We start from the raw sequence: 23,064 nt of genomic DNA on the forward strand, positions 1-23,064 counted from the left end.
TCCCGACGTTATAGGGCAGGATCAAGCACTGTCCAGGAGGGAGATAAGATCCCATCAGCGGACTTTAAAGTCGGAGGCAAAAAAATGAGAAAATTCACGCGCAAGATCCTGCCCTATAACGTCTGGTGCATTTTGATAGGAAGGGGTAGGCTCGTGTGACAGGCTCGTAACACACCTCATCCTCAAGAAGTCCTGCATCCCAAATCATCTCTACAACTTTCATGTCAGCTCCAAAATTATTTCTGAGATTTATAGCATGCTTTATCATCAATAAAGTATAAAATAACTGAGCTCTACACCTTAGCTTCATTGTGAGCAAATAATCATAGTTGAAGGAGAGTACGAGCCTTCTGAAAGGTTAGTGGTGCAGGAAACAAACTCAGTCTTTCAAAAGTAGCTTGCAAAAATAAAAGCTAATATTCTCTTCAATCCTATGTACAAATCAATGACAAGGGACAGCATTTTGCACTTCACAGGACCCAGTTTTGTGCATTGGATAAGGCAAAAGATGTTATCTGCTTGTGCAACATCCCTACAGTCCAAAGCAGGAAACTTGCACATCCTCAGTTCCATAAGGCCAAAACATATAGTCTACATGGTTTCCAAACCATTAGGCAGGTCCACACCAGTCTCAGAAATTTATTAGTAAAATATGTGGTTGTGTGATCAGTATTTGATTTTGACCAAGTAGCATGCCTCTTCAAGAGAAAAAAAATAAACAACTATTCAGATCCAATCAAGGTAGTGTAATAAAGTCATTTTCAGAAAGAACATTGAAGTTGGTGGTATTATTTCGTCGCCTGAGTAGGGGGAGGAATGGTGTGAACAAAAGTGACCACCGTGACGTTGTCACACGAGCCTACCCCTACTGATCAAATTGCACCAGATGTAGCAGGCTCCAAAATGCAGCCGCTCGTCTCGCTTGATGAGCCTCTAAATACTATTAGCGTATGACAAATGTGATCATTGATGGGAAAGAACAAATAAACAAAGGTAAGGGCTTGAGCTCGCGAGAGAGTGGCTGCCGGAAAAGTCAGTCGGGAAACTCTGAGACCATTGATTAACCCTAATGTTGGGTCTCAAATCTGTAAGGACCACATTTTGGTCATGATATGCTCGAGTGGAGCGCACACTGGCACACAGTGTCGAGAATAGTGTCCAGGTCCTCGATAATCGACGAGTGTGAATGGATGGCCTTCAAAAATGTTTTTCAATAGAATTTCGTAAAGAAATTGGTGGGCTGTGATCTCTGAATCCTCAAAGGCCTTCACTCAAAGGCCTTCATAGATCTTACTTCATTGAGGTATTGTAGATTTTCCATTGGGTACTAGTTGGCAAACTGGAATCCTGGGCCCTTATGTAGAATACAATACTGCTTTGAACCTTATGCAGATCTTGTGTATAGACTTGTACATATATAGTTTTGGACTGACATGTCATTGGTGAAATGTCCACATTGGAGACTGGGCATGATGAGTATATTATTGTGGTTCTGCTGCAGCACAGTTCTGGACCTTTCATCGTAGGTACTCCATACCCATTCACTGTTGGGTTTGAGCCCCAAGTCCAAACAAAGATCTGTCAAGCAGGTCCAGAAAGGCCTTGGAGTTGGGACCCAACGTTAGGGTTAATCAATGATCTCCAAGCTCCCTGACTGACTTTTCTGGCAGCCGCTCTCTCACAAGCTTGAGCCCTTACCTTTGTTTATTTGTTCACTCCCATCAATGATCACATCATAAGATTAGTCATACAGCTAATAGTATTAGAGGCTCATCGAGCGAGACGAGTGGCTGCTTTTAGGAGCCTGCAGATGTAGTAGAGAGGTCCTGTGTTCGTGTTTTGTTCGCTTTTTTGCCTCCGACTTTAAACTCCGCAGACCACTGGACCGGACCTCTCTACACATCTGGAGCTGAGATTAGATAAACAAGGCATCCGCAACTCCTGACGGTCAAGCTTCAAAGCTTCAAGCCTAGTCAAAACCCCAGCGGTTGAAATCGGGTGAGATCCGCTGAAATTGGGAAAAAACGATTTCGACTGATGTTCGGACTATAGCAGATGAGAATCGGTCAGAATATGCTGATATCGTGTAATGGTTATAAATACGTAGTGTACACAGCTGCTGATATCAGCTGAAATCAGTTGAAATCTATTCTGCATTGTGATGGTCATCGGTTGAGATCGGTTGTGGTAGAACGATTTATGGGATATCAAAAGATCATTTTCTATTCGATTTCGTATGAAACAAGCAGATGGTATGCCTATGTATATGACCCCGCACCCTGCTTCCTCCTCTCCTTTTTGGCTGTGAGATTTTCGGCACGCTGATCAGCCCACGTCTGATAATATAGAATCAGTTATCTTCCTCGGCATCATGAGATATAAACTCACCTTCTTCTCCTCAGAAAGGTTGTTGAACACATCGGTTACCTCTTTGCATGAAACTTTCTGAGCCGAGTCCTTGCAGAAGTGGCGGCCAAACAAGTTTCTAGAGGTTGGAATTAGAAACGGACTAGTAAACATCATCTACAGGTACTCACATTTCAGAATTGCTGTTTGGCTGAAATCTAAACCAAGGACCGGCGGCGGTGGCGGCTGGGATAGTGTTGACAACATTTGAAGATAGAGGCTGCGCAGGCGTGGGGTCGCTCGATGAAACACGGCTGGCTGAGGAGAGTCTTTCTGCGCCTGGCTCGCCTAAGGGTCTCATAAGTAAGCGCTAGCGATGGGATGCAAGATCGGAATTGTAACTTACCGGAGGCAGGAACAGGTACTAGAGACTTGGATCTGGTTGTATCGTTAGCATTTCCTGGCAGGTAGATAACGTTAGGACTTACAATGGGTTGAGTAGTTTCAACTAGAGCCAGGGGAGGACGTGAGCAATGATTTACTAATGAATGTGATGCAGAATATATCATACCTTGATTTTGAGAGGCTGAGAGGCGGTGACTCGAGCTAATTCAACAACAGGGAGCGGCGAGGAATCACTGGCGACATTCTGGATGGGAGAAGGGGGCGTTTGAGTTACAATGGGAGAAGGCAGCCCTGGGGGAGTAGCATTGTTCCCAATGTTGTCTGGGACATGGGCGGCCATTGCCAGGGTGGTGGTAACTACTGAAGTGCTGTCAATTGCCACAACGTGTGTGAGAGGGTTCTCGACAGTGGTGACAAGAGCGAGCGGTGATGCAGGTGTCGATTTGGATGTGATGGGGGTGCCGGTGACTGAGGTGGTCGTCGATGGGCCCATTGGCAGTAAGACGGGGGAGACCGGAGTTGTGACTTGGTCCACTTTGGCAAGGGGTGAGGTTGGTCTTGATAGTGAGGTGGGAGCTGCCAGCACGGCGGGGGTCATGGGAGCAATCGTCGAGACTGTCATGGGGTCTACTGAGGCTGTGGTGACGTCGGTTGTTGAGAGGGGGGCAGTCGGAACCACTGCTGGTTGAGTGACTGGCATGGGGTCTACCGAGAGTGTGGTGATGTCGATAGTCGAGAGGAGGGCAGTGGGATGACCCACTGCTGGTTGGGTGAGTGGCATGGGGTCTATTGAGGGTATGGTGACGTCAAACAGCCCATCAGTGTTGGCAACAGGCATTGTTGTGCCTGTCGTGGTGTTTGTTGACAGTGATGCTGGCGTTTTCATCAACTTCTCAGGCTTGGGAGTCGATGTCGGTGTAGGGGGGTCCTTGTGCTTCTTCGTCTTATGTTGAATGCTTTCCCCAACCAAATTCTCACCAATAGGCTCCTCCTTTGCCTCTGTCTTCACCCGCCCTTTCAGTAAACCCCTCCCACGTGCCCAGCCAGGATAAGTGTTGATTGCGAGTCGTTGGGCCTTCCAATCCCCTTCTCCGAACCATAGATACTTGCGAAATGCATACATCTGTTCAAAATAATAGTCAGCGGCTTCTATACTCACCCTTCCCCAGCGATCTGGTGCAATTCCACGAGTGTGAAGAGCCTCCCAGACGAGGCGCACTTGCGTGCAGATTTGTCCTGCCTCGATCTCCGTTACGGAGGAACTGTCCTCCTTCTGGATGTAGTACATTGAGGCACGAGGCGCGTTGGGTTTCTTGCTGGTTTGGTTGGTGCTGACTTGATGAATGCCGGCTTCGTCATTCTTCTTGTTTTTGGGGTGCACCTGCCAGTCCTGGGCAGTCCAAATCGTGACGTTAGGGTAATCTTCATGCTGGTAGACTTTGTGTGTAGCCTTGGAGAGCCGACTGGATGAGGTGGACTGCGAAGAGATCAGTTGGGTATATGCACTCCTGTTGTAACTTGAGTATGGTAAACAGATTGTAATGATAACTTACCGCAAGGCTTGAGCTTCTGCCTCCAGACTTGTGTTTCGCAACAAAAGGTTTTGATATGCCGCATTTCCGGACTGCATGAGGCGATCATGAGTTGCTGCTTGAAGAATTTGGAGCGGGGATGGTGCTTGTGGAGAATCTGACAACTGGGCAACAAGTGAGAACATGAATGACTGTAAAAAGAAAAGACACCTGCAGATTCGACCTGAGAATAGGGGTACAACTCGTCCATTGGGCTACTGAAACTTGTCGCAATGTTGAAACCTCCATGGCGGCTGGGAGTAGGTGTCGAAAAGTTAAGTGTCGAGAAATTGTCAGCCCCGAGAAATGACATGATGGCAGAGCAAAAACAAGAAGGAAAGAGTTGGAGGGAAAAACATATTTGGGACGATGGAGAACGATGTGTCACAACAGAAATGTTTAGGCGCACATTTACGCAGCTCGTGGGAACTCTCATGGATCTTTGGATCTGTGTGTGCCAAATGATTTCCTATCGTCCTTTCTTTGACATCCTCTGTTTTGCACTCATAATCTGAGCAATGAAAGGTAGGTGAATTCTGTTCCTTTTGGAAGTCCTTTTACTTACTACTCCCAACAGTCGAACCACAAAGTGATGAAATGAGCCCCCATCATCGGCGGGGGCTTCTCCAGGACCAAACACGTAGTCTGAACATCCCAGGGAAGAATTCGTTGAAGAAGCCAGTCAACCGAGCCACTACGAAATCAATTTATTGTCACCTCCAGCTAACGGAAACTCAGGAGGTCCAAAATCCACCTCGCAAACGGATGGCACGCCTTAGTGTGCGCGCAGAAGGCTGCATTGAAAACAACCGAGTGCGTCACAGGAATATCTTTCCATCTTAATCTAACTCATACTGGGACTCTTCAGTGACTTTTGTGGCATGGGGATGCTCGACTCCCAGATTGACTCCCAAACATGGTTAGACAATCTTGCGATGAGCCCAGCCCCGGATAGCAAAGAAGAAAACCACGACTGTGCTCATTGTGATGCCCTGTGTGCAGAGCTTCAGCGAGCACATGAAGCACATCTAAAAACCAGCAGGGACTATGATCGGCTTGTGGTTCAGCTGCAGGATTTGAAAGAGGCAGTAGCTTATGCTGGGGCAAGGCTTTCGGAGAGTGCAGGGGTTCCAGTCAAAGCAGTATTTGATAGTGATTCCGAAAAGTAAATCTAACAATTGTTTGCCAAGTTGAATGTATCCTATTCATCTGAATCCACAGCCCCTGCGGCATCGGATAAAAGACCAACATCACTCCCAATGTTCTCCCAAATGAAAAATCGCTTGTCTGTCTCTTCAACGTGGTGATTGTGTGGGATGACAGCAACAACAGAGAGAATACTTTTTGCATTGACAACCTGAAGACCGTCATCTCCAAGCTCTGTGACAGACCATACGGTGTGAAATGATTCTGAAAAGAGGTCTTCATCAGGACGTGAAATGAGGGAGATGAGTGCCAGATGTTGTGTTTCTTCGTTGATTTTTGCATGAAAGTAGAATTCCACCTCTGCGAATTCTATTCTGTTTTCAAGAGACAACTAGAAATTAAAACACCCTTTAATTGATGCTATGGTTGAGAAGTAGGCTGTTTTCTGCTCACCTTCACATAGTGTGCTCTCCGAACATCTTGTGGAGCAGTCTGTTTTTCTTTCCATGCACAGCATGCAATTTCCCCTGTGGGCAATTGTAAACGGGCCCAACGGCGAACTTTGGGACCAATCCAGTTCATGGGGATGTCATTGCCATGTGCTGTCTCCTGGTCCTCAAAGTATTTCTTGATTATTATTCCCGCTGCTCCTGTGATGACATGCCCATACTCCTCTTGAGCCTGCAGAAATTTGTAACCATCTCCTATGTCCTCAGCCACTTGTAAACTTTTTGTTTCACGTTCGAGCTGAGGGTAGATCATCTTGAGAGCATTGGTTTGGCATCATCACAGGCCCCGTTCAGATAAATTCTTGTAGGGGTTGGATGGCTGCCTGATCTCTCCACCTAAGTCACCAATGACTCGCTCCATGGTCCATGTTGAGTACAAGGGACAAGGGCCAACCCGAACCGTCTCACTGGCCATGTGAAGGAGGGCATGCAGACAAGGACGTACAAAGTGAATTCGATCTTCACGTCGCTGAACATATATCTCTTCAAACTCGCGATGAAACATTTTCAGATGGACATGAGCGTCTTGTAGCTCTGATTTGGTGATTGAATGTTGTTGTAGAATGCGCATGGAGTAGACTAGCTTGCAGAAATTTTTCCAATATTTCTTTGGCAAAATTCCATGAAGTAGTGCAGGTGCAAGTCCGTAAAAATAGCCTTGCCATTCCTTGTAGTGTTCGCAGGTCCAGTTAAGTCCAGTTTTTTACCTCAAAACGACGCAACTGGCAACCGCAACCGGTCTAGACCGATCCAAATATTGAGGGACCGCAACCGGACCGCTTTGGACCGGTCTTTTTCGGTCCACAATGCAAAAAAAACCGGTCCAGACCGGTTGCGACCGGTCTTTTGTTGAAAAATTTATTGTGCCAGATATATTAAATGTTACCTCACGTATATAGCATGCGTAGATAGATAATTTAATTCTCCGTACGCTGGCCAAAATTTGAAGCGAATCGGTCAAGATTTGACTGAGATATGGTGAAAACGGAGAGAACATACATTCAAATTGCGTATAAAAATGTTTTTGGCCATATCTCAACCAATTCTTGACCGTTTTTGATGATTCAGGGACCGAAAATTAAGTAAAATGTGCACGAGTAAGGTACAATATGTGATGAGACGAAAGACCAGTTGCAACCGGTCTAAACCGGTCTTTTTCGGTTTTTATATATTTACAAAAACATGGCAACTGGCAACTGGACTGATCACAAATGTGGGCAACTGGCAACTGGAAAAGACCAGACTGTGGTTCAGTCCAGTTCAGTCCTATGTATATTTTCAGTCCTGTAGACTGGACCTGCGAACACTAATTCCTTGGCCTTGTAGCCACTTGAAATCTTCTCAGCGATATTGCGAGGAGGTCGGTCATATGAACCAGGGATAAATGGTTTGCAACTCTCCACTGCAGCTCCGTGAAATTTCCATGCATCTGAATTCAGGACAGCCCAGTCCCAAGATGCAACATTATCTGTTTCACTGCAAGTAAACAATCCATGCCACAAAGGTGGGAGCAAATCACCAAGATTTATGGTTGCCGCATGCATACAATCACCACCAAAACCTGCTGGGACTGCCAGTCTTCGCTTTGGTGGACAGGCCATAAATATACTGAGAGTAGATATGCCAGTATCATTTCGTCGGGTCTTGTAGTCTGTAGGATTTCTGGATGCCAGAAGTTTTTTCAGGTTTGCTTGGTAATCTTCCGGAGAACATCCATTGACGCTTCCTGGATCGATGTCGTCATGATCGCAACCAGCCACGGTATAGTTATCTGGCTTTAAGAGGGCTGGATAATATGTAGATGCACCCTGCTTATGTCGGCCCTTCAAGCCACAGTAAAGTCGGCATAAATACACCCCTTGATGACCAACAAGACCAGTGAAGTGGACACTCCCAGGTCCATCGGCACTCCCCAAGTAGAGATATGGGAAAGACTTGAAAAGGCATTTGTTCCTGCTATGCCAGATTGGCAATCCAGCCTTTTGAAGTCCAACCAAGTGGTGGAAACCAGGACAGAGAAAGGAATCAGTATTTCCTGGGTTGTTTGGGCCTGGAATGACACCTCCTGGGATCACATACTTCTTCTTGTAGCGTAGATCAGGTGAGAGATCATAAATAACCCAGATGTATATCCAGCAGTCAGATGTCTTGTCCTGGTAAAGTTGGACACCATCCATTGAGAACATCAAAACAATATCATTGTCACCAATATCCCCTCTGTTGACAGCAGAAAGGTAAGCCTCGCCATGGTAGATGTCATCGAATACTTTGATGCGACCCCCATTAGCCTGGAGCTCCTCTAAGATCTCCTGAGTACGACGCTTGCGATGCCCCATACGACGTGCACCTTCTGGAGTTCGGTAAAGGGCTTAAAGTTGCGGACCAAGTGGCATTGTATAAAATTGTTGTTGTGATTGCTTGACCCTACTCCCACTTGACTTAAGCTTGATAGGATCATATCGTGACTCCTCGCAGGTGGGACAGACTTCCAACTTTGCAAATGGCCCAGTATAGGCAATGCACGAATTCGGGCACATGTCATGGAGAATGGGGGATATACCCGTCATTGCCGCAATCTTCTTCTTGATGGCATGATGGGATAACAATTTGTCCTCGGATGTACATCCATAATATCGTTGCGTACATCATGGTAAACTTGGTTTGAGGCATTCGTAGTGGACAAGAATAGTTTTAACGAGAGCAATAGGTCGTCACTATCAATCTCGGGGATATCTCGTGCTGGGTTTAGCAGGGACTCCAGCTCCTCCACCCCCAAATCACCATTTTCCAACGTAGCGCCCGCAATGAACCTATTGAAGTCGAGGGCAATCTTAAGTTCTTGAGTACGTGGGACAACGTCGGCGTCGATCTCATAGCCGCTCATCGATTCGTCGAGAGGAGAGTCGTCGCGCTGCGCCATTGGTTCATCTTGTTGTGGCGCGTCACCTGGGAACCGAGACATATGTTAGTTTGACGAGCACCAATGGAATCAGATAGGAGGGGTACATACCAGCAGTGTTGACTCTTTCATGAGAACTCCCTGAGACGTCCGCAGCTGTCTGGGCTGACATGTGGTCATGGTGCCCCAAGCTCGGAGTTGGGGCACGATGGTTCTCCGTAGTTCCAGAAGACTTTGTATATAGTATCATTTTCAGTCAGGACTAGAGAAGCAGTGACTTACTGAGTCTGCTGCCAACGTGTTGTCTTCGATGCAGCGCCGCTTGTCGCTATCTTCGTGCACCGAGGTAATGACTGCGAGTTGATGCCGATATGGTTTGTGGTCGTAGTATGTGCTTCTTGAGACTAGCCGACCACCATCGCAGTATCTTTTACAATCACAGAGGAGTTTTTCGGCCATGAAAAGGAGAGGTGGCAGCAAGGAAGCACGAGGAAGTGTGAAGTGCGTTGAGCAGTTCTCGAAAATGCGCGTCGAAACTGGATCGATCGGAGTTTGAACTGACTTTGCCTGTATCGTAAAGTCCAGTCGACATTGGTGCTTGCGTGTTTACTCAAGCTACTCAAGCTAACAAGATCGCAATTATCCATGTAGCTAGCCATGTTCATGTTATTTGTATACTGTAGATACGATGCAAGCATATAGAATCTGCTACCACATGTGTGATTTAAAATTCAAACAATCTGAACCGATTTGATTGAATCACGTCGGGTTGCCCCGCTCACAGCCGATATGAGTCAATCTGAACCAGCGGGGTTTTCACTGGGCTTCAAGCTTCAAGCGTGAGTCAGTTGCGTGACAAGCACTTCAAACTCCGACGGTGCCGTGACTCAACACTTCTTCCGAGTCCACACGCTACCAACACGCTACATAAGTATAAGTCAGGTTCGAGTTCTAATTGCTCTGCATCTTGCAGTGCGTTTACCGTTTTAAACAGGTTGCTACTGTGCAAGCTGTACTATCATTGTGAAATTTTGCACGGTTGTGCACGACAGTTGCATAGCAGTGCATGGTCACGCACAGTAAATTTCCGTGCCCCCATGCATCGCACGATAAGTCGGTCAAATTCATATCATCTCTTCGCTTGAAAAAAAAATTGGTTTGTAGGAAGCCTTGTATCTTTTTACCTCCTCAATGTCATTTGGGGGAGAAAGCTTGGAGTAAAAAAAAGAAAATTCACTGCATTGGGCCAATTTAAGTATCCGGCACTGCCTTCTTGTACCTCAAAATAGATGACCTGCAGAGCATGAGTTAGAGGCGCCGAAATGACAAGGGTTCGTCAATCAGCACTCGTGTCCGGAGAACTCAAGGAGTACTGCTCCAAGAAATGATTGTCGGCGCCTCTCGTCCCCTTTATTAACCCGTCAATCACTCCCAACTACACACATCGTACACACACCTCCTTCATGCCCTCTTCAAGAGGCACAGGCCTTACGATTTCGGGCGCAACTTTCAACGAGGTATCCAGTGGCAACGTGCATGTCGCCAACTGCCATCGCGGCAGCGGTATGTGACCCTCTAATATCAGGTCGTCGCGAAATCTGAGCACATTCACTTATAGCCAACCCTAACTACTACGAAGGGGGCAATGTCTATAAACTAACAAATAACGGTATTTACATTTTTATTCAGCATGCTCTATGGTGACTGGAAGGAATTGTAGGAATGGTCAAAGGGCAAATGTATCACGGGGGCATGCATGACCCCAATTATATCAAGGAATGTCCAGGTACGTCAAGTTCCTTTTCGTCGAAGTGCACCCCTCATCCGCAGTTCTCGCAGGTGTCGAGTACGCTTTCTGTAACAACGAGAGTTTCGAAACAGAACTGTGAGACGCGGTTTTCCATGGTGACTGAAAATATCAATTGACATCCAGTAGCCGCGGCAACAACTACATGGGTTTGAGGTCTGAGAAGGCAAGGAACTATGGCAGTACGTGTCTGTTGCCGCTTGAAATATTCGAGTCATGTATGTTAATATATGCATAGGTCCCTCGAACAACTACGTAAGGAGTAACGTTAGCCATATTGAAAATAACGGTACCCCTCCCTCGCTTCTCAGCCAGAAGAGCCGTGACTCAATAGATTCATAACTTCATAGGGGTGGTGAATGGGCAAATGTTCTACGCAGGGGACTACGGCGGCGATCGCGTAGGGGAGCAAGCAGACACTAGGTCAAACACGTCTGTGCGTCTCGTCCATGTTCTTCTATGTCGCGTTCCCTAAAAAAAGATATTGCGTATTCAGAAATTCCATAGACGTTTCACAGGCAACTCACCTACTAATTCCCATTCGTCTTCGGCACAAACCACACAATACAAGGAGCTTGATAAATATGCTTATAACTTTGGTCAGCATTGAAGACAACACACACGGAGAATACATGTAATTACTCACCGTATGATATTGCAGACCGTCCTTCAAGCGTCGCATCAAGCAATGACGACCTTGATCCATATTCCAGGTCTGCGAAATTCAGCATTTACGGCCCACCTCAAAGTTCATACCATACGGGCTACGGAGGTCCTGAACCTCCACGGAGCTCCTACGATCTCCCACGCTTCCCTATTTCTCAGGCAGATGATCCTCCTCCACCTTACGCCAATTATCCCTCGGCTCATTCGAGTTCTTCGTACCCAGCCAACGCTCCTTACACTACTGCGCCGTACGATTATAAGTATGCCATGAATGTGTTCCGCCAACCTAAATAATGACCAGGTTATTGCTATGTCATCCACTGTTTTGTGAGTATCGTTTTGTAATTGTACCACCCCGACTTGTAGAATTTGATGACTTACCAAGCGTTAACGAGCTACAATTCATCAGAGTGATTGTGGCGGTCGAGAGCGGCAGCGAGGTCTGACAGCTAATGTTCAGGGAGGCACTAAAGGGAATTCCGGAAAGGCATTGTGCAACCAGACAATCCAAAATTGAAATGAGCGCGAAAGTGGGCTGGTAGTAGTTATGCACGACGGTTGTAAACTTGAAGGTTAAGAGAAATGGAACCTTGGAATTCACAATGAAAGCTACAACAAACACCAGGCCGCGTTCATCCAAGCCATCTTGGTTAGAAATCGTCAAAAGGTCGCTTCGAAAACTTCGAAGATAAAAAGAGCGGGAGAGATTGTGCAATTGCATCCGAACTTTCAGGGTCCCACGGCTCCGAGCCCGACCAAAGCCCGACTCCCACCATGTTGCTATCAACTAAGGTACACCGCCAAACCAGGGCCAGGTCCCAGAATGCTGGATCAAATGATGTAATCACACGCCGCTCCCATATCACAACAATATGTTGACAGCTGGGCATGGTGTGAACTTCGCACTAAACACAGTGTGTCGCCAGGGAGATGTGTCTGGGAGGTGGTGAGAAAAGGTATTGACGGGGTAGACATCCAGGAAAAACTGGCATGGGGTCTTGTTATGTGAGTAGCCTGCACATATACCCATCACCGGGCTGCTGGTCCATTTCTTTATGACATGGCGGTCCAGGATTGAGCCATCTCTTTTCAAACCTTTTCTTGATGAATCAATGCTACCTGGAATCATGTGAGCACATCCTGTCTGTGTAGTATGGGAGTGGGAGCTGGCCACCAACTGATTGAGAATGCAAATGTATCAATATTGATGGAAACAATGAATGTATGTATGTAGAACTACCGACTACTAAAGGGATGGGGTTCTGAGGATGAGTGCATTGAAGCGAAATGGTAGGCTAATTATATAGGCACATAAGGAATGATAATCTACGAATAGTCCAAGCATCGAGGACAGGCTAAGGAATTGTGGTGGGCTAGTGGCAAATGACGGTGTCGACGCTTCCTTGGAATTCGTCACCATCACCGCTGGCAATGGTGTAAGAGGTTCAATCGCCGTACTTGGCCTGGTCGCCTTCCAGGATCTTTTCGAATGTACTAGGATTATTCATGAGAGCGAAAAGAGTTCCAGAACAGAAATAGCGGCATACCGTGTAATTTTCATTGTATCATCTCCTGCCATCGTCCGAATGAGTTTGAGTCGGGCATCCACCTTATCCCAGTAGGTTGCGTCGCTGACCTCCGTATATAACTTGCACTACCCAAAAAGAAAAGAGCGTTAGAATTTGGAGGTCATTGCCATAAGATCACTTACCAGCAGCGCCAGCCTTGCACACAAAGGTACTGTGACAGAGGAATGGGTATTCGTGATGACCGCGGTTGTGAGCTCAAAGATAGTTTCTGAGGCAACAACACTCTCCTTGATCTGGAAAACTCAACTTAATCTTTAAGCAGCACACTGTGAGGAAATAAACTTACCATTTTTTTAATCCGCGAGTGAGCTTGTGTTAGTTCGTCTTGAATGGCGGAGTTGATGACCTTTAAGGTGTATGCATTCTTCTCAAAGCCGGCAGGGAGGTGGACACCATCTTTCTTGATAAGAGTCTATGTAAATATGAGATTAAACGACTCGAAGAGTAGAAAATAAATCATTAGACATACAAAAACATGATCTCGGGGAAGACTGCCTTTGTATGCACCTAGTTTTGCTGAGAGAAGCACGGCAACGACAAGGCTCTTCATATTTTCCTTAAGGGTTAGGCATCAACACTATAATGAGTCTATTATGCAATATGGAACTCACAAACAATGGGCCTGAGACCGTGAATGGTGGAGCCGTCTTCACAATTTCATCGAGCTTGTTCTTGACGGAACACAGTTGAAGAAAAATCATCATGCCTTGGAGGAGAGGAGGGGCCTGACAAATGATAGAAACATGAGCTACGAGCTTACAGCAGGAAAATGAGTATACCTTGATAAACTGGTCAGCTTCAGTTCGTTGGTAAGGGGTAAGCTGCTGCTGCCTCAAGAGTCGACATGCCACAACAATCCCATTGGTGTCAGAACCACGGGAAGGAGTCGTTTCAAGAACACCAGATGGAAATTCCTCCTCAACGTCTCCTGGTGAGGGCGCATCATCACGCCCTCCAAAATCATCGCCAGCATCCGATGTCCCTGGGCTTTGACTCATAAACCCCGCAAGCTCTTGAGCAGCACACTCTGCATGGGACAAAGAAGGTTCATGTTGAAGAGGGGATGAGGATATTGGTGCGTCTGCCATGTTGATAAGAAAATCTGAAGGATTAAAGGTGGCAGATAAAAGGTGGCGGATAAAAGGATGTGGAAAAGAGTGAAAAAAAAATAAATGAACCATGTCCATTTAAGCGACGTCAGGGAGGCGGTGTTTGAAACTTGAAGCAGGGACCGGATCCAAGCAAGGTCTGCTTCGACAAACTTCAGACAACCTCATCACAAATTTTCAATGATCAGAACCCAAGGGCGCAAGCCAGCAGCCCTAGAGAATGGTACGATGGATCACCATCCATGTTTCAGTTCTCATAAATACTTTGTCAGTGGAAACACGCACCGAGGATGATAAAGTTCGATGTAAGATCTGCATCAAATATAATCTGTTGGGCCATTCCGAGCCATGGATTCAACAAAGGACTCTAAGCGGGATCCACCAGAAATCAAAGGCTCATGTAAAAGCAGTAGAACAGTGTGCAAATGCACTTCGAGAAGTGCAATCGGATGAGCACGATAACTTGGACCACTTTGCTGCTGTGCAGAATGTTTCCGTAAATCTTTGGTCAATGAAATCTGATTCAAAAGAAAGAGGGGGAAAGTTGTTAGAGGAATATGAAATGTGGGATGACTGGGAAATGGGCGGAGCGGGATTTGAGCTCGAAGATGGTGAGGCTGAGATTCTCTTGAAGAAGTGCCAAGAATTTGCAGACAGGATGGCCACCTGTGGACTCTGGGGTGGAATGGAAGCACCAAACGAAGAGGATGGAATGAGGGACATTGAAGAACTCCAGGAGGAAGAGGAAGATGATGATCTTCTTACTGAACTGTTGCAAGAAATAGGTGAGCGGAATGCTTAAACTCATTAGAAAGTTACTAACACTTTTTGCAGCCCTTGAACGGGAAGAAGATGAGGTTTACAATGAGCCATTAGACTCAGAAGCTTCAGAAGCTTGGTTTCCGTACACATCAAAACTGGAATTTTTGTTGGATACAATTGACAACCTACCTCGTATTCACTTATCGGGGTCCATGATGAAAGTTATCCTCTGGCTACTTCGTGAAGTTGGAGTTAAACATGTCCCATCTTTCAACAAACTGCGAAAACTTCAGAAAAGGGTTCGAGAGGATGGTGGGGTTCCAACGGTACATTGGATGTCGCCAAAGGGAAACACATTCTCTTTTAATGATCTTCGAGCCATCATTACAAATGTGAGGACGCTACAGCTCACCTTAAAATTCACCAACATTTTCTCTAGGACTGGACAAACCCTCTTGTTTCTCCAGAAATTCGCCGCTATCCAGTGATACCTGACAATGGAGTTATCTCAGAAGTGTGGCATGCTCGCAAATGGAGGCACAACATCGATCGCCATGTTGCAAGTCCGATGTATGATGCAGGAAATGGGCAACATTACTTTATAGATGAACCGGCATGTCTCGATAATGGGAAAGTGGTCATCCCGCTTCGCTGGGTGGAGGACGAGAGAAAAAAGGTATGGTTTGATGCGTGGGATGTCGAGTTTGATGACCAAACAGTGAGTGGCCTTTATGCGCTGGGTCAGATGGAGCTTATATTATTACTGTTCTAGAACCTTTCAACAATTAGAGATGAAAAAACGAGGTTGATCGATGCAAGTCAGTTACGAAAAAATTATCTCAGCCTTGTGGAGGAAGGCAGATTGCCACAGTGGTCACACGCAACAATTGAAAAAGGCCATCAGTCCCAAATACCAAATCCTGACCGAGCGCTGGCTGAAGGTGATCCCATTTACTGCAGTTCCGTTGACCTCTTCGGGGATGATGTCTCAGGAAACCGGACTAAAAGTTGGAATAAGCATTGGAATACTTACATGACACACCGAAATTTACCCAGAAAGCTTCTCAACCAACAAATCCATATTCACTTCATTTTGACATCAACTCATGCAACGGTACCTGAACAATTTCAAGGAATCAAGGAGATTATCGAGTGAGCGTGAATTTAAACAATGATGTGTAATTTATTTATTCCAAGATCCATCTCAGGGAAATGCATCGTGAGCCAGTCAAAGTCCGTGATCCCAGAACTGGTCAACAGACGAGATTCAAGATATATTGTAACTGTGCGCCTGGCGATAATCCTTCACAGAGCGAAACTTCTGGGCATATCGGCGGTAAGGGAAATCACCCCTGCCGGAAATGTAACCTAGGTGGACCACAAAAGACTAGGGAGACAGATGAGGGATTTCATGCGTCCTTCTTGGTGAGTGACATTTAATTCACTCTGATTCTTCATACTGATCATGTTTCCATTGACAGGCGGGAGAACTCCGATCATCACAGGATACCCTACTAAAAGTAGAGAGACAGGTCCAGACAGCATGCCTTGGTGTGGCCCAAGCGGTTAAGGATCTACAGACTGAAACTGGTGTCAAGGACGCTTTCACGCAGTCGACCATTGACGAGCTTATAACAAGTGCTCGGAACACGCAAAAACTCCAGCCAAATAAGTCACCTACAGAAATTCAGTCTGAATTAATGGCGTGGGTGAACGCCAACCAGGCGAGAGTGTATAACCCTTTTTTGATGATGAAAGGTATGAAGGCCACCTTGGTTGTAGTGTCTTTTTCGGAGCGCTAACCTTGGTTTTATTTGCTACACAGGTTTCGATGTGGCGCAGGACACTCCAGTCGAAATCCTGCATACTATATTGCTTGGGGTTCAAAAATATGTCTGGCATGGATCACACACAAGTTGGTCAGATTCCCAGAAGAAACTATATGCTCACCGCCTTCAAGCGACAAATGTTTCTGGCCTCTCCATCCATCCAATCCGTGCTAGCTACATTACACAATACACTAATTCTCTTGTCGGTCGACAACTTAAAACCCTGGTACAAGTCAACACATTCCATGTCTACGATTTAGTAGATAGCCAACAGTTTCTTCTGACGAAGGCGATAGGCAAGCTGGCAGCCTTGCTGTGGTTTCCAGAAATCCGAAATCTCGATGAGTATCTTGTATGTCTCTAATTTTACCTCGAAGCACTTGCTTGTTTGATGTTCTATCCTCAGGGAGATGTTGAAACTGCTGCAGCAAATGTTCTCGACATTGCCGCACTGATAGACCCTTCAAAAATTATCGCCAAGATCAAATATCATTTACTTGCGCACCTCCGAGCAGACATTATTCACTTTGGCCCTCTGATTGGGGTTGCGACGGAAGTATTTGAATGTTTTAATGCTATTTTTCGATATTGTTCTATCCTTTCCAATCACCTTGCACCTAGCCGTGATATCGCTTATCAACTTGCGGCACAAGAGACACTGAAACACATCCTTTCGCGTGGATGGTGGGCCACAAAATCTGGGATCTGGATGCGACCTGGTCCGTCAGTTCGGAATTTCATCTCAACAGACCCTGTTCTACAAACATTGATTGGATGGGCTCGCAACAACGCCTTTACCGAGCCAGGTAAGCATAAATTTGCCTTAATTTGGCATATGTTTTTGATGAGCTGCAGGAATGGTCAAACTTTTGCCCAAAGTTAAACACGAAAAGGATCAAAAGGAGGCTCGCCCAGAGTTCAGGTGGGCTGAAACAGCCACTGCATCGGCGGTTAACAGCGGATGTGTCGAGAGGAGTGTTGAGACTCTCTGGCACAGGGGAAAGCATGTTGTTGCCCAGTCTCAAGATCAATGCCAAATGGGTGCATGGGTTTTTGCGAAATCACCACTTGCGGTCAGTGAAACCATTCCGAAATTCATAGACGATGCTAAAACTATTATATTCAAGTTGACCGAGCCACCGGTAACAGGTCGCGTACTTGATATATTGCAAGAAATAGGAAACAAGCGCTGCTTCGTTGTCCTAGATATCTTCCACATCTCGGCGACTCGTCATCAAATCTTCGGGATGCCAGTTCTAAAGCGCCGGTTAAACGAAACCCACATATTGATTGTACCTGCAACAGTGAGTTAATTGTACCTGCAACAGTGAGTTAATTCTACTCCAACGTGAGGATCAAGTGTTGACATACCTCGCTCTAGAATCTCCTTTTCGAGTACAATGTGCAGCATGACTGCCAGAAGGCACACTGTACAGCATCTGGGAGGCAGCCAGTTGTCCAGGAACGTATTGAAATCGAAAAACAAGAAGATTTTATCGAACACAAAACACTTGATGAGTATCTGGTCAACACACACGGGTTTCATAACGCGCACCTTGTTCGAGCTGTCCTTCCAAGGGAACTCATTGCTCCGATCCCATATACCCTCGATCGAAAGGGCCACCACGATCGCATAGCAACCGACCTTCGAACCTCCCAAAATGCGAGATGAGCAGCGACAGCCTTAAAAGCTGCAGAAAAGAAGAAGGCCGGTGGGGCAGCTGAGGGATCAACGGCTGCAGCCAAAAAGAGGAAGCGAGATGACACCGTCACTGGCCGCGGTGTGGAAGAACAGAATTTTAATTGAAGGACAGGTGATCTGGTTGTCTACGAAGAACCAGAGTAAAATGACAGAAAAGAAAGGAGTGAGAAGAACGTTCGAAAGGTTTGCACAAAAAGCGCAAGAGGTACGTCGAGCGAGGAAATAAGGTGAAGACAAAGGGAAGGACGAAAACGGAAGCGCCAGTGAAAGTGTGGGAAGGCCTTAAAACGGAGGGAGAAAGGTAGATGCTAAATGAGGAACTTAGCGGTGAGCACGTTCAGGAACGCGCCGTTGAAGGTTGCTTCGACGAATCGTAAAGATACTTCATGCACGTAAAGCGGAAAGCTTGAAAATAACTTGAGAAAGCGACGTAAAACTCTTAAAATCTTATGAGAATGCCAATGGTCGACTGAGGCTCAGACTGAAAGGTGAGGGGGAGAAGACAGCTCCATTCGAGAGGTGGGAGGGCACCTTTATACTGTACAAAAATATCGAAATCACAAGGCTACGCACGTACTCTCATGCAGCCTGACCAAAACTTTGGGGAAAAAGTAAAAATAGAAAGAAGTCATTAAGTTCTGTACAGAAAAGCGAAAGAAGAATTAAAATTAAAAATGACATCACTCTCGCATTCCCTCAGCACAATCCTCGGACTAGGAATAACTCGGGGAACGTACAACGTCGGGAGAGGTCTATTTGCGTGCGCGACTGCCGCCCTCAGTGCGGACGTCCCGAACGTTGATGCTCTACCCTACCGTCTAGTCTTCAGAACGAGCGTCGGTTCAACGGACTTTGTCAAAAATACAAGCACTAAAAGAATAATAAATACAAAGACAAAAAAAAATGAAAGTGTACTGATCAAGTCCTAGCCCTTCAAAAGGAAAGTGTTGAACGCGAAGGTGGGTCGATGCGTCACGTGGCTCATACGTCTAATGTCCAACCTAGACTAAACTCGACGTTTAAGATTTTTAGTAAAGGACTTGTCTCAAAAACATAAATAACAAAAAAGTAAAAATATGCGAAGTGCACCATGAATGGAACAAGGTGCACTTCCACAATAGGGAGAAAATTTAAAATGATGCCCTCATCATTTCGAAAGAGAAAAAAATAAAATAAAATAAAAGAATCATGAGAAACTTAGCGGAGCGGAATAGTTTCGAGTGCCCATGCTTGAAGATCGGCGACGTTTGATGAGTCAATATAGCGAAGAGAAGTTGCCTCGGAATGCGATTGATATTGAACTTCCGATATGTACGTGTTTTTCGTGGGCTGAAGGTCCGCGATCGTTGGAAGAGCACGACAATGGATGTGTGAGTCATCAACGTTATGAACAATAAGGGAAGGGGTGAAAGAAAGGGATAGATTGCTTGGGAAGAACACTTTGCCAAATTTGACGGAAACAGGATAAGGTGGGGTCGTAAGGTTAGACTGGTTAAGTGTCCCAATCAACGTAGACGCGTGAACAGAAGTTGAGGAAGTTGCGGCAATGTGAAGAGAGTATTCCGACTGATTAACCGTTCGAACCATTTGATGCTCTTCACGATAATAAAAGATCTTTAAACGATTAGCGGCAACAGAACCTCGAATAACTGTCCCATCTAGCTCTCGTAACTGATACGTGGTATTGTGAAGCTTCCGGTGAACAATGTATGGGCCAGTCCATCTTAATGCGCCCTTGTTTCCCATCTGAGAATCCAACCACGTCTCGTGTAACAACACCCAAGTTCCCAAAATGAAATCGCCAGAGGTAAGATATTTTTCATGCTTACTATTGAAATCGTCAACAGCCCGTTGACGCGTACGCTTTTGCTCCTCCATAGCCAAGACGAGTTTCTTGTCGCGTCGAAGGATTTGCTGCATTCGAAGCGCCAGCAGGTCCTCGGTTGAGGCGACCTTGTGCCAGTCAAGCATCTCCCAGGTTCTATCTGAAAAGTCAAAAGCAAAGAAGGGACGTTGACCATAGAGAAGAAAGTAGGGGGTATACCCGGTGACTCTAGAAGTCGAACAACGCATCGCCCAAAGTCCCGCGTGTACGTATAGAGGCCATCGATATGTTTCTTTACCACAGGCTCGCATTATTGAGTTGGTGAGGGTTTGATGGGAGCGCTCGGCGTGTCCGTTTCCTTCTGGGTGGTAGGGAGTAGAGGTCACGACGACGATCCCGTATTGCTTGAAAAGGATTTCAACGGCTCCTCTAAATTCTTTCCCACCGTCGACCAGGCATAGAAGTACGCAACCGAATCGAGAATAGACTTCCTCATACAAGAACTTGGCCCAGTTTTCCGAAGAGGCCTTGGCAACTGAACACGCTTCGACCCAGGACATGGCAGGGTCAGTGGCTTGCAAAAGATACTTATGACCGTTGAGGCCGTCAGGCATGTGAATGGTATCGAGGTCAAATCTTCGTAAGATTCCGGTGCTCCAGGTAGGACTAAAGGCGACGATAGGGCGTGACTTTGACCGTAACTGACAAATATTGCATGAGCGGACGAAGTAAGCGACTTGGTCATATAAATTCGGCCAGTAGTATCGTTCGGAGAGGGTCTTGTAGGTCGCATCACGACCTCGATGTCCTACATTGTTATGTGCCTCTGCTATTAAGGCTGAACGCCGGTCAACGTCCACAATCACAAGTCGGGGAAGCTTCCCTTTGTGTTCGTATTTCCAAAGCCTACCCTCGTCGTGCAAAAAGAAATTCTTTGTCTGCCGAATAAAAGACTTTCTTTCAGTAGAGTCTTCACAACGCGCCGGCATGATGTCGTCCTTTAGGTACAAGATAATTTCAGCCCACATCTCAGGTGAATCCTTATCTTTGACACCGTATGCATGAACCGCGCAGGTTACTTCGATTTGAGACGGAACATCTTCGTAGTTGATCCTGTTGTCCGTTCGTAGCGTTGCGTCAAGTAGATCTAGGGAGGTAGGATTATCAGTAATCAACGGAGGAGACGCACCTTGTTTCAACGAAGACATATAAGCGCGCTCGTAAGAAAATATTTCGAGGGTACGTGCTTCCCCTTCCAGAACGCAGTCGATGACTTCAGCAGTGCAAACTTTTCGAAATTCGAATTCTCGTCCTGTGTAGGAAAAATTATCAGTGACCGACAAAAGGGAATACTTTACGAGGGATCCTTTAGATGAATCCCTGACTGAAGGGTCGTAAGGAACGCTCTTGATCTTTCTAATTTCTTCTCCCAAAGATTGTGATGGCTCTGAGGTAGACAAAAAGGATACGACGTTAGCGCAAGTCGAAGTGCAAAATGAAGCGTATGGGGTTTTTGGCGTGCGACGCATGGTGGACAATAAATCCAACAAGAAATTTTTGTCGAGAGGAAGAGGACGAAACCTGTGAAGGGATTCTGAAGACAAAGAATTAGCAAATTGGAAGAGAGAAAGAGATGAAGGCGTGGAATGCGCTGAGCCCATAAATCGGTCCAAATACTCCTCGGCGTCCTCGTCATCTGAATCTTCTGGAACACGGATCCGCCTTGACAGCCCATCTTCTGCGACGTGTGATTGTGATGGAACGTGGTGCATGACATAGTCAAAAAGAGCGATATAGGAAATCCATCGCGTCATTGGAGCATTAGGAAGGTCGGGTTGCTTGACCATTTCTATTAAAAATTTTGCGTCGACGTCGATTCGGAAATGAATCCCCCAAATTCTATGCCTAAGGTCTTTTATCACTCGAAAGACTCCATATAATTCTAATTTGGGTTGGGAATAATTCGCTTCAGTAAGGCTGAACATGCACGAGCCAAAGATCACCGGATGTTTTTCTTTTTGAACCATCTGATACAAAATCCATCCTGCTCCGTTTTGACAAGAGTCGACACCCACAACAACCAGTCCATGATCCGAGGGTCTAGGTGAAGGGTCAAGGCGATCGAGAAGTTTCGCAGCGTCATAGTCGAGCTTGATTAATACAGGAGCTGTAGACACCAATTGCTTCAACTTGTTCTGCGCTTCTTGCGCCTCGGGGGAAAAATAAAATTCGCATTGGACCGCAATCCTAGTAAGAAGAGTCAGAGGCTTTGCTATAAGGGAAAACCCACGTATCCATCTCCGCCCAACGCCTGCAGTACCTAGAAACGATCTAACATCCGTGACGCTAGTCAGAGGTCCCCACTTTAGAATCTTTGAGACCAAACCATGCTCAAGATGCCATCCCTCTTTTGAGACGATCGTCCCAGCAATGTGAAGGCGTGGAGTAGCGAGAACAAGTTTCTTTCCTGAAGCCGTGATCCCTGCCTCGATGAAATGTGCTAGAAAGCGGTCGAACGTTGTAGCGTATTCATAGACAAAACGACGAATCCCGGGTGCGACTTCTATATTTCCATATGTCGTGGTTGGACCTTTGAGACCTACGTCGTCAACAAATACTCCTCCATTTTTGGGTATTTCATCTTGTAAGGTGTGCGTGGTGCAACGTTGAAATTCGGGGAGAGAGTTGGTCGCGCCTTGAGGGAGAACACAGGAACGGTGGGGTCCTATCAAAGAACTGAAAGTTGTAAGCGGTCTGGAAGTAATGCCAAGTCTTTGTCCATCGTAACCTGAAAACAAATCTGCCAGGCCATAAATTACATGTCCTACGAAACTTTCTGCAAAATCATCAGTTCTTGGAGGTAAACCCGCATCGCGCACCGTAACTCTGTTAAGCTCTT

At 46.1% G+C, this 23,064-nt stretch overlaps 10 protein-coding genes across 10 annotated transcripts; 3 read left to right on the forward strand and 7 right to left on the reverse strand.

The window, feature by feature from the left end:
- Positions 1–2,258: 2,258 nt before the first annotated feature.
- LACBIDRAFT_332034 (uncharacterized protein) lies at positions 2,259–4,468 on the reverse strand (the record flags this gene model as incomplete). The annotated part of the gene is made up of 8 exons (XM_001886519.1): positions 2,259–2,336; positions 2,389–2,485; positions 2,538–2,694; positions 2,753–2,784; positions 2,835–2,854; positions 2,918–3,874; positions 3,911–4,259; positions 4,305–4,468. The coding sequence occupies 8 exons, from the start codon at positions 4,466–4,468 to the stop codon at positions 2,259–2,261; spliced, it is 1,854 nt and encodes a 617-aa protein (XP_001886554.1).
- Positions 4,469–4,840: 372 nt separating this feature from the next.
- On the forward strand, positions 4,841–5,193 carry LACBIDRAFT_307983 (uncharacterized protein; the record flags this gene model as incomplete). Its single annotated transcript, XM_001886438.1, has 3 exons — positions 4,841–4,847; positions 4,900–5,135; positions 5,191–5,193. The coding sequence occupies 3 exons, from the start codon at positions 4,841–4,843 to the stop codon at positions 5,191–5,193; spliced, it is 246 nt and encodes an 81-aa protein (XP_001886473.1).
- A 330-nt stretch (positions 5,194–5,523) lies between these two features.
- On the reverse strand, positions 5,524–6,230 carry LACBIDRAFT_307984 (uncharacterized protein; the record flags this gene model as incomplete). Its single annotated transcript, XM_001886520.1, has 2 exons — positions 5,524–5,859; positions 5,922–6,230. 2 exons carry the CDS (start codon positions 6,228–6,230, stop codon positions 5,524–5,526), a joined length of 645 nt encoding a protein of 214 aa, XP_001886555.1.
- Positions 6,231–6,254: 24 nt separating this feature from the next.
- Positions 6,255–6,548, reverse strand: LACBIDRAFT_307985 (uncharacterized protein; the record flags this gene model as incomplete). Its single annotated transcript, XM_001886521.1, has 1 exon — positions 6,255–6,548. One exon carries the CDS (start codon positions 6,546–6,548, stop codon positions 6,255–6,257), a length of 294 nt encoding a protein of 97 aa, XP_001886556.1.
- Positions 6,549–7,227: 679 nt separating this feature from the next.
- On the reverse strand, positions 7,228–8,313 carry LACBIDRAFT_307986 (uncharacterized protein; the record flags this gene model as incomplete). The annotated part of the gene is made up of 1 exon (XM_001886522.1): positions 7,228–8,313. One exon carries the CDS (start codon positions 8,311–8,313, stop codon positions 7,228–7,230), a length of 1,086 nt encoding a protein of 361 aa, XP_001886557.1.
- A 33-nt stretch (positions 8,314–8,346) lies between these two features.
- LACBIDRAFT_307987 (uncharacterized protein) lies at positions 8,347–8,514 on the reverse strand (the record flags this gene model as incomplete). The annotated part of the gene is made up of 1 exon (XM_001886523.1): positions 8,347–8,514. The coding sequence occupies one exon, from the start codon at positions 8,512–8,514 to the stop codon at positions 8,347–8,349; it is 168 nt and encodes a 55-aa protein (XP_001886558.1).
- An 11-nt stretch (positions 8,515–8,525) lies between these two features.
- Positions 8,526–9,341, reverse strand: LACBIDRAFT_307988 (uncharacterized protein). The gene is made up of 3 exons (XM_001886524.1): positions 9,159–9,341; positions 8,988–9,108; positions 8,526–8,923 (listed from the first exon to the last, which is right to left on the reverse strand). The coding sequence occupies exons 1-3, from the start codon at positions 9,333–9,335 to the stop codon at positions 8,541–8,543; spliced, it is 681 nt and encodes a 226-aa protein (XP_001886559.1). The 5' UTR covers positions 9,336–9,341; the 3' UTR covers positions 8,526–8,540.
- Positions 9,342–10,339: 998 nt separating this feature from the next.
- On the forward strand, positions 10,340–11,643 carry LACBIDRAFT_332037 (uncharacterized protein; the record flags this gene model as incomplete). The annotated part of the gene is made up of 7 exons (XM_001886439.1): positions 10,340–10,439; positions 10,495–10,545; positions 10,597–10,662; positions 10,707–10,761; positions 10,813–10,865; positions 10,922–11,005; positions 11,288–11,643. 7 exons carry the CDS (start codon positions 10,340–10,342, stop codon positions 11,641–11,643), a joined length of 765 nt encoding a protein of 254 aa, XP_001886474.1.
- Positions 11,644–12,794: 1,151 nt separating this feature from the next.
- Positions 12,795–14,026, reverse strand: LACBIDRAFT_332038 (uncharacterized protein; the record flags this gene model as incomplete). The annotated part of the gene is made up of 7 exons (XM_001886525.1): positions 12,795–12,843; positions 12,897–13,003; positions 13,061–13,171; positions 13,225–13,350; positions 13,408–13,494; positions 13,550–13,644; positions 13,699–14,026. The coding sequence occupies 7 exons, from the start codon at positions 14,024–14,026 to the stop codon at positions 12,795–12,797; spliced, it is 903 nt and encodes a 300-aa protein (XP_001886560.1).
- Positions 14,027–14,609: 583 nt separating this feature from the next.
- LACBIDRAFT_307992 (uncharacterized protein) lies at positions 14,610–18,310 on the forward strand (the record flags this gene model as incomplete). Its single annotated transcript, XM_001886440.1, has 11 exons — positions 14,610–14,832; positions 14,882–15,201; positions 15,249–15,527; positions 15,582–15,961; positions 16,018–16,234; positions 16,291–16,567; positions 16,635–16,990; positions 17,045–17,444; positions 17,494–17,711; positions 17,766–17,942; positions 18,020–18,310. 11 exons carry the CDS (start codon positions 14,610–14,612, stop codon positions 18,308–18,310), a joined length of 3,138 nt encoding a protein of 1,045 aa, XP_001886475.1.
- Between the last annotated feature and the right edge of the window lie 4,754 nt (positions 18,311–23,064).

Source organism: Laccaria bicolor, genomic scaffold (assembly GCF_000143565.1).
Source record: "Laccaria bicolor S238N-H82 LACBIscaffold_38 genomic scaffold, whole genome shotgun sequence".
Taxonomy (NCBI): Eukaryota; Fungi; Basidiomycota; class Agaricomycetes; order Agaricales; family Hydnangiaceae; genus Laccaria; species Laccaria bicolor.